The following is a 9674-nucleotide window of genomic DNA, read 5'->3' on the forward strand; positions in this document are numbered from 1 at the left end:
TTTGAATTTTTTTTTTCTGTATCGATCTCTTTTTCTTCGCATCCTCTTGTTCTAAATTTAAACCGACTACTCAAAATCAGCTCATAGACACAGTCAATGGTTACATTTATTTACTTCCTTAAACAAAACAAATTTCTAATAAGTTTTATGACGAGTAACAGATTCAACACTCTAGAGCAGGGGTCTCAAACACGCGGCCCGCGGGCCGTATGCGGCCCGAGAAACATTTTTGTGCGGCCCGCGGCCACGTCCGCGGTGTATATGTATGTTGTGCTTGGTGATTAACTCCCGCGGTGAAAATTACCCCCGTTCACAAGCAATTAATTAATGTAATTAATAATTATAAAAACTTTATTTTAGCATTTAACTGCAGTGACAGTAGTGTTCGTAAAATTTAATGAAAAAACATTTTCTTTTCGTGGTGCGGCCCGCTGACTGGCTGTTACTTTCCACTGCGGCCCACATGCTAATATGAGTTTGAGACCCCTGCTCTAGAGTAAGTCAAAGTCACATACATGTTTAAAAATAGGACACATCAGTTGGCTAATTAGGTCATCGAACAATCTATTTACTCCGATCATCCCCTGCCACGAAGGAAAGATGAAAAAAAAAATAATTATAAAATACAGCAAAGAATGGACAAACACTTGTAACTTCGCAATTATTTCCATGACACTATCTTTACGCCATAAATGATATCTCTACCATTTTAATATTAACAGAATCAAGATAAACAGTATTAGGAATAAATAAATTAATAATGGATGAATACTCATTATTATTATCTCTAAGATGCAATTATACGGCAAGACTAAGTGAACAATTAGAAGAATTTGTTTAAAAAGTGCAATTCAACGATATTAGAAAAGAGAAACAGATTTTGTAGTATTCTCTGGAAGAGATGAGTCCTTTTTGAGAGTTTTAGCATAAAGTGAATTTCAGTTTTGTTACTACTATATGATAATATTTAAGGAATAAAATCCTTTCCTAGTCTATCTATTTCTGACACCACAAAGTCCATGTCGCAGAAATCGCAAAGTGGGTTGAGAATAACAATGCGAAAAAAGTTAACCAGATTCTTGGAAGAAAGAGGCTGGTAGCCAATCAGCATCGTCCCTTGAACAGTCATCTTTCTCTTTATCTCAGGTGCAACCTGCATCATCACAAAAAAAAAATCAAGTGAAAGGGAGTAAATGAGGCTTCCCTAACAGTGCGTGCCTCTCAAGTGTGTGTGTGTGTTTCTAACCAATTCTCTCACCTTGCCAACTTTCTCCCACCATTCTTTTGTCTCCATCTGACCTCGTAAAGACGGTGGTATGTACCAGAAACAAATGTTTGTACTCTGAAACTGGATATGTTGCGAAATTTAGGAATAATAACTGTTTGGTTTTGTAAGATCACATATAATAGGTATGATGAGATTAAATAACTCTGAGTACAAGTCAATAGGTATAAGACAAAATTAAATATTATATATTTCTTTGTTAAGCGCTTTGAGCTAGTCTTTAATGGTGCACTGAAGCGCTCTATGAAATCTCTTTATTATTATTATATTTAAGTATTTTAAGATTAGGTATATTGGGCATAATGATAATGAAGATATATAACATGACTATACCACGACCCCTTTGTCTTTCTAACGTTTTATCGCATGCACATTACCTGGATAATATTTTCTCTTTTTTCTCACTCACCCTCTCATTCTGTCTGAGTGTTTCAAGTGGTTTTCTCTTCACACATTCATTTGCTTTGAACATGCATTTTAGCCTGTAGGTCTAAATCAGGGCTTCTGCTAATTTTTTGCGTAAGCAGAAGCCCTGATAAATCATTCACATCATAGCTTTCCTTACTATTACAGGTTTCAAAAAGCAGCAAGGATATCTGAGATATTATTTAAGACATATCCTACCTCAGGTAGGACCAGACGAAACCCTTCAGTTTCACTCAGTAATTTCTGAAAATACCTGAAAGCAGAATGTTCAATCGAATTATCTTTTCTTGACCTTTTTTGTGGTTTTTTTGGGTGTTTTTTTTTTTTTTGTTTTGTTTTTTTTTAAAAGAACCTCAGAATAGAAAAGCTTCAAAGTCCAACTTACTCAGCATTTTTGAAAGCATTTTCAATATTGTCCGCCATGCCGCTGTCACCCAGAGCTTTCCACATGATCCACAGCTTCAGGTCGTCCACCCGTCTGCCGCACTGCACAGTTCTGTCGCCTGAAGTCCGTACCCACCACGACAGACATGACAGACAGTAAAATACCCACAACTTTACACTGGCTTACTTTCCACAGTTTTGTATTTTAGTTCACTGCATAGCGAGCACTCTTACAGAGACACTTATCTCAATACTTTCTGTGACTTGGATGATATATTTTACCTTAGTGTACAATATTTTTTCCATGTTTTCGCCTTCAAAACTTAGTGCAGGAATTTTTTATTGTACTCACAAAGGTTTAGCAATTACTTTTTAACATTATGTAACTAGGAGATCTGAGACAAAGTTTGGCTTTCTTTTAACAACTCTCTGCCCCTTATTGAGGGAGATTAAATGGATTTTAAGCTCAGATACTTAAGTCTTAACTGAGAGTTTTAGTTCTATGAATTTTGTTTTTACTAACAGAGTTCTTTTGCATGAAGAGATTGTCTTTATCTTAAGGTAAATAAACAGTAATATCAAGACTGACCGATGTCGTATGACACATCATAACATTTGTCAGGCTGGAACAGGTATTCTGCATTCAAACCGTTCCCTTTATTAAGCAGCCCCTGCATAAACCAATTGATTAGTTTTTTTAAAGAGGTAGCCAGAGGTTTACAGTTTATTACAATACAAAGAGCTGCAACTGAAAAATATCTAAGGAAACAAATTCAACATCTGTATTTACCATGAAATTTATGGTTATGTTGATTAATAAAGAGTATTTATTATGTATTTTCTATTCAATTAAGCCAAATGGTTTATGAATTAGAATCATAATATCCTTTTGAGTTCAAACTGTCTGATAACTGGATTATAAGTCATTCATAAAAAACATACCTTGTCTTTTAACAGCAGCACTGAACACTGAATGTTGGCATGACTCATCTTGTGAAAGTTCCAGGCGATGGAGTCTGATCTGTGTTAAGCAATAATGAGCAATTAAAGGTTTTTATTTAACTGACCATGAAGTGGACTTTGCATAATTAACTTTGGGATTTGGGCAAATAATGACGAATGGGGTTTGACTATCCAGTATTGAGTACTCTTTCTTCAAGACAATGACTAGCAGAACTTTAACACATTATTCACATCTTCTTGTCTGTATATACACAGTAGACATTCTGACATTTACACGAAAGCCGTGTTTCGCTGCTTGCACTTCCTAAAACATGACCTCTCGCTGACCTGTGCAGCTGGTTTACATGTGACTCTGCATTACTATGTTTAATGTAATATCACTTTACACACAGTTTCCTACAATTTAAAGTTATGCAAGCGAGTGCGTGCATGTGCAGTTGCGAGTTTATTATGTACATAGATACACACACGTGCACGTGCGCAAACAAACACGAGTGTTTCTTTCTACTATTGTTGTTGTGTACCACGTTGAATATATGTGATTTAAAGTATTGACTTAACCCTCACGACTGATCTTTCAATAATTTCAACAATCTTTTTATGATTTTGTGTACTTTTTTAATTTTTTGTTTTTACTTTTTGCAGATGACGCTTTTGCTCTTTATGTCAAAATTTTCAGTTCCTCGCAGTGAGTTTTACTCTGAAGACACTCCTCTCATTCTTACTGGGACAGATGATCACAAGGGCAGACAGTTATCAGGGTGTCGACTGGTAAAAAGGTTCTTTTACGAATTATGAAAGTCAGAAAATGTACATTTTAAACGAGAAATAAAATTGCACAAATACACAAGTCCCCTTTATAGCTTATCGCCTAAAAGATGCTCTTCTACAATTAACCACATCATCAAAAAGTACCTTTCGATGCCAGCCATTCGATGCTTAAATTTTTTCGACAGAAGTACACCACCGCCCAGACAAGCCTATTAAAAAGATAAAAATAATAGACATGATCGTTGTGAGCCCACTTAATGAATAAATGATGGAAAAAAAACTGCTAAAGATGTAATTGATGAACAAACACAAAATAAATTAAAAATTAGAAAATATTAATTAGTGAAATGTTTTCGGTACATAGAGTAAAAATGATTCTAAAAGAACAAATAAACAGAATATTTTTATCCTAGCTTAAGGTGGATCACTGCTTTAAACGGAAAAGAATAATGATCTCAAAGACAAACAGTTCAAAAATAAATAAAGATAATTGTTCATACGTCGACATGAAGCCAAACGCCATGTCTTTTACAGACTTCAGCAATCTCTGGCAGAGGATCAAAGGCACCCAAAACAGTGGTTCCACAAGTTGCCACAACAATAGTTGGTTCAAATCCCTAAGAAAGTAAACAAAGTAGTATTATTTTGACTTATTAATGGCAGTCGGCGAGAATTGTTACAGCCAAGAACATGTCAAAGGAGATGGTTTTGTTTCACTTCAGACTACAACCTCTATTGCTGTATGGTTACTGTTTAACAATAGTTGCTAACAGCATACCTTAGTTTCTTTGTCTTCCAAAATTTTCATGTCTAAGATGTCAGGAAGCATGCATCCTCGACTGTCTGTTGATATTCCGATGACATTGTCTGTCCCTATGCCGAGGAAGAGTGCTGCCTTCTCCATCGAGTAATGAGCCTTCAACATATATTCTATGTTTTCTTTATGTGATATAGAATTCTCTCCTGAATATTGTTTAACAGACTTGCTCTCAACCTTAGTTATATAACTGTTTTATAGTCAAGTATAATTAGGTTTGTGCATCCTCCTTGAGATGTCTATAAAGTTATCCCACATATTCATGCACAAAGAAATTTAGCATTTGATGGAGCTAAATAGAAGATATGGTAGTGGTGAAGAGACCAATCATGTGTTGTTGTTACTGGTTGTGGTGGTTGTGGTGGTGGACGACAATATAGAAGTCTTGTGTTTAACATGTTAAAAGGTAAAATATACTTTTTTTCTCGCATCTTGTCTTCAAAATGAAGCCTACCTCTTTAGAACAGTACAGCCGCAGTCTTGGAGACTGGTACAAACCCTTCTCACGAACAGTGGAATCCCGCTGAAAGCGGGCTAGATGAATAGCCATCATGTTACTAAAGGACCCACCTGAAAAAAGAATGTCAGCATATACATTTTTAAATCTTCAAAAACATCCAGCTAGTCTCTCTCACACACACACACACACAAACACACACAAACACATACACGGAGTATCGTTTAAGTTACAAATATTTTAATTGCTAAACTTTTAAAGATATACATTTTCTTTAATCCGGTTAAATAATACTTGCCTGGGCAAAATAAACCGTCGCCATCTTCGTACCCAACAATGTCGCACAGTTTGTCTATGAGATATTGTTCCACCAGAATAAACACTCCAGCCACCTCGTATGTATGACTGGAACGACAGAAGTAGTCATTTTAAAGACTACAGCGGTAACAGGAAGCGATCAAGAAAAAAGCAGACCAAAAAAATTCAATTTAAGTAAAAATACAGAAAAAAATATTCCTTTAACTGAGCAAAGTTTTATTAATCAAGTGATATAATTACATTTATTTCAGATGTGATTTATTCTTTGCTCTAAAAGGTATATAAAAGCTAACCTGATATTTTAAGTAATACTCACATATTTGTGTTCAAGGCATCTGTCAGCCACGAACCAGCCAAACAGAAGGGGTCAATGCCACTGTACAGCTGGTTGAAAAAGCGGGGATGACCTTTAAAAGGCAATGATTTTTAAGAATAAATATAATTCTGCAATCTTTCCACAGACCTCATAACCTCTCTCTGTAGCAAATGTTTAGAGGAGTCATTAAATTGTTTTCTGTGAATAGAATTAAAGAAGAGAAAAGGAAGTTTCTGGTCCATCAGTGTATTTGCTGATGATGCAGAACTCAAGCTGTAAACCATTTAATTTGGTGTTCTCGTCTGCACTTTTGAGAGGAAAAGAAAATGTCACCATCTTTCCCTTGAATAGTGGAGTGTGGCAGCACATTTCCCACACCCACTTCCTGCGAATCTACTTGCATAAACAAATAATTCGTTTCGCGGTGTCAGACACTTTTAGCAATTCAAAGGTTTGTTAAAAACACATTACGTCATTTCCTGTCAAGAAAGGTTTAATGTGTAGTAGGGTTCAACTTTTTTTATTGTTGTGTAAACAGCTCAGTGCAAGATGTTATTGCCCCAATTCCGTTTTCGAGATACACGCCCACAAACATCCGGTCAAAATCGTGACGTCATGTTTGTACACTGATACGCCACACTAGCATCTGGTACCAAGTCTCTCCTCGGCTTTAGACCATCAGAAAGTAAATTTATACATGTAAAGTCCTGATGTCTGTGTTGTTAAACTTTTGAAGATAGTCCAAGATAACATTATCCCACTCCTTTAAAAGAATTTAAAGTTTCACAAATAACCTATCGATCTATCTCCATGTATGTATGTAAGTATAAATTAAACATTTGGGAATTTGTTAAATATGTTTAGAAAAGCTTTTGGTCTAAGCTTGTTTTTTTAAGACGACTGCTCACAAGATTCATGGCGCAAGATGTTTGCATTCTCCTTTGACATGTACATGTTGTTCGCAAGGGCCACAAAGACGAACCTTCCAGCCGTTGTCAGCAGTTGATTTCCTGCAGCAAGCCTCCTCCCACATTCCAGAGCGATGGCACTAGCATCGCTGTCGTGTTCAGATAATGTGGCAGACATCTGCTGAGTGGCATAAAAACAGGAAAACAAACCAACCGACAGAAAAGCTACTCGCCTGTTTTTACGCTGTATTTAATGACACGCCTGCACAGCTCAAGAATGCTTTCCGCTGTTTCCGGTTCCGGATTTACCGGTAGATGTAGGAGTGGCTGTTATAACATAAATGGTGAACCTTTTTTTTGGGATCATTTCTTTGAAATCTTAAAAAAAAGTGTAATTTTACTACCGCGCGTGCACACACCCACACACACAGTCATACTGAACATGAATCCTTCAGGAAATACTTCTTGCAGGTGAACAAACACACGCGAGCGCAAGAACAATTCTCACCGCTTAGTCAGCACGGTCTATAAACATCATTGCAGAATATTAGTTTCGCCAAATGCAAAAATGATATCTCATTTTAGTGTTTGTATATATATATAGAGAGAGAGACAGATTATCCTGTATGCCTTTTACTCTTCATCGAATTTTGATTTTTAAAAATATTCAATTGGTGATTTTTTTATCGTAATTGTGGAGAATTGCTTCTGAAAATGTAAACAAAAAGATTGACTGATGATTGCCTTCGTTCCCGGGACAAGGGAAACCATATGTGGTCCAGGATCTTTTGTTTAAAATGCCGCACTTGATGAAACGCGGTTGACTGCTGGGCGGAGGCATTTGCTGTCACTGAGTTGTCTTTCCTTTTAATGCTAATTACTGTTCTCTGAGCCACAGGAAGGTTGAACAAAATGTCATGGGTAGGCTGAAGGAGGTTGTCAAGGATAATATTTATTCTGGAATTTTCTCACCCTGTACTTTTACAAACGGTAAAAGAAGCCATAATCGCAGGGCTTGGAAAACAAGCCTGGGGAAGGTCTGTGTTGATGAATATTTCAACACTTCTTACATAGAAAGGCAGCTGCCAGTTGTACAAACATATCTCATTTGCACTTTCTACATGTTGTTGTAAAGCTACAGTTTCTAGATATGCAGTTCCTGTTAAATTTTTCCCTTGAATAAAACAAGGTCTATGTCTGAAATTTATTGCTTGCAGTAGACATACCAAATGCTCCGTGGTGGATTACATTTTGTCAATGGTACTGATGCTAAGAAATGCTTCTAGATAATGCTACATGCACTTCAACAGTAAAAAATGCCAGACATTAGCTAAGATAGTAAATAATACAGGATCTTCATACCTTGAGTTCTTCGGGTTGCAGAAAGTCGACCACCTTCAAATTTCTGTCCGAGCCATTTTGTAGAGCTTCTTCTAACACTAGCTTGTGGAAACTGTTCAGGAACTCTATGATCTTTGGGTCCAGGAAAGAGTTTCCTTTTGTGACAATCCCAACATAAAGTACTAAGTTGAACCAAGATACTGTAGGTGGCCAAAAAGTCGTATTTTTCTTCTTTTCTTTCCCTCCAAACATCATTTATTCATTTTTAAACCACTTCAAGTTGTTCGTATTTTCTCATATATCTATTTTTGCGTGACTTGCAAACGCAGTTGTTCTTTCATGGATATATTTGATTATCACTTTGTGGGCACTTGTTAAATACTGAGTAAAAATGTTAAGCTCGATTAATTAAAATTTTAAAACAACTTACTGGATGTTGCCATTACGCGTCAGGTGGAAATAAAGATGTCTATGAACCGTCCAAAGATAGCTGAGCTGTTAAACAATCTGGAAATCGGAAAGACGATCGTTGACACCTGTGTAAGGAAAGGTCAAGATAAAGTAATTTACTGTTACTTCAAAACATGGTCTCCACCTTGAGATTATCAAACCTAGCAAACCTACCTGAGGCCAGGTAGAAGAGTGGGGAAAGTTTAGGTGAGGGATACACAGGCATTATAATATCATGTGTCGGTGACCCCAGATGACCCTGTTTCGTTAAAATAACTACGCCGATAGCAAGTTCACGGTCATTAACGGTCACTGGTGTGGTAAACAAAGAAGAACCAAGCACAGCGTGTCCCAAAAAGTATGGCTTCAAATTATTCCTATTCAAATTTCAAAAGTTTAAAGTGCAAAAAGAATGTTATGCAAAATAATAATCTTTCCTACGTGTCTATATTTAGTATTTAATTCACACAGTTTAACTTCTTAGAAAATACTCTTTATCAATTATTAGCAAGTTTATCAATAAATAATGAATATTTACTTGCTTGCACAGTATGGAGGCACAACAGAAGCACAAATCTGTCCACAGTTCTGGCTGATGACAAGATGTCCACAAACTATTTCTTTCGCTAACACTGACTTGCAACCATATAAAGGCCTGACCCACTTCCTTATCAGTCTAAGATAAGTTATTCCCCTTGTGACCTAAGCAGGTCAAGAGTTTCTCACTAAGAGTTTCCCGTTAGTATGCAGTGACACCCGCTGTAAATCGTTGACACTCAACGGACTTTTGAGGTCACATCGTGACTTGCATGTAGAAGAAGCGATGAATGAAACTTTTTCCCCGTGACTCGTCACCTACCTAATCTTTGGTTAGATGAGAGGATAAGTTCTTAATTTTGTTTGTGTGTTGTGGACACCATTCTTGGATCGTCATGTTTGTATTTACATTGTCTGCGTTTTGCTCCTCTCTTTTGCAGTTGGTTTTTACATGATATTCCTAGTAAATAAAAGTTCGAACTGATTTGACCTGCTGGCAGGATGTCTACCTAACGTATTTCATTCGCTTTGGCAGCAACTTGTACTGAGCTGCACTGAATAAGTTCAAGTGACGATCACCTTTATTACTGTTTGAGGTCACTGGTCAATATTTGCTGATATCACTAACCATTAGTTTCTGGAAATTTAAAAATTTGTTTTTATCGTTAAATTAGTATTGAGCTACAAGAAGAAGCAGAGGA

The 9674-nt window shown here is 36.5% G+C and overlaps 1 protein-coding gene across 4 annotated transcripts; it reads right to left on the minus strand.

Moving 5' to 3' along the window:
* Window positions 1–382: 382 nt before the first annotated feature.
* Window positions 383–8641, minus strand: LOC112556462 (cysteine sulfinic acid decarboxylase-like). 4 transcript variants are annotated; one of them, XM_025225491.1, is made up of 16 exons: window positions 8611–8641; window positions 8417–8522; window positions 8008–8141; window positions 6879–6972; window positions 5738–5828; window positions 5402–5508; window positions 5101–5216; window positions 4608–4745; window positions 4330–4446; window positions 3974–4038; window positions 3038–3116; window positions 2685–2766; window positions 2097–2214; window positions 1910–1964; window positions 1259–1348; window positions 383–1153 (listed from the first exon to the last, which is right to left on the minus strand). In XM_025225491.1, exons 2-16 carry the CDS (start codon window positions 8427–8429, stop codon window positions 968–970), a joined length of 1485 nt encoding a protein of 494 aa, XP_025081276.1. In that variant the 5' UTR covers window positions 8430–8522; window positions 8611–8641; the 3' UTR covers window positions 383–967. The 4 variants fall into 4 exon arrangements, with proteins under 4 accessions (XP_025081276.1, XP_025081277.1, XP_025081279.1 ...); XM_025225492.1 differs by having other exon boundaries at window positions 8417–8493; window positions 8611–8629; XM_025225494.1 differs by lacking the exons at window positions 6879–6972; window positions 8008–8141; window positions 8417–8522; window positions 8611–8641 and adding an exon at window positions 6720–6868 and having other exon boundaries at window positions 5738–5805.
* Between the last annotated feature and the right edge of the window lie 1033 nt (window positions 8642–9674).

This window comes from Pomacea canaliculata, linkage group LG2, assembly GCF_003073045.1.
Source record: "Pomacea canaliculata isolate SZHN2017 linkage group LG2, ASM307304v1, whole genome shotgun sequence".
Lineage (NCBI taxonomy): Eukaryota > Metazoa > Mollusca > Gastropoda > Architaenioglossa > Ampullariidae > Pomacea > Pomacea canaliculata.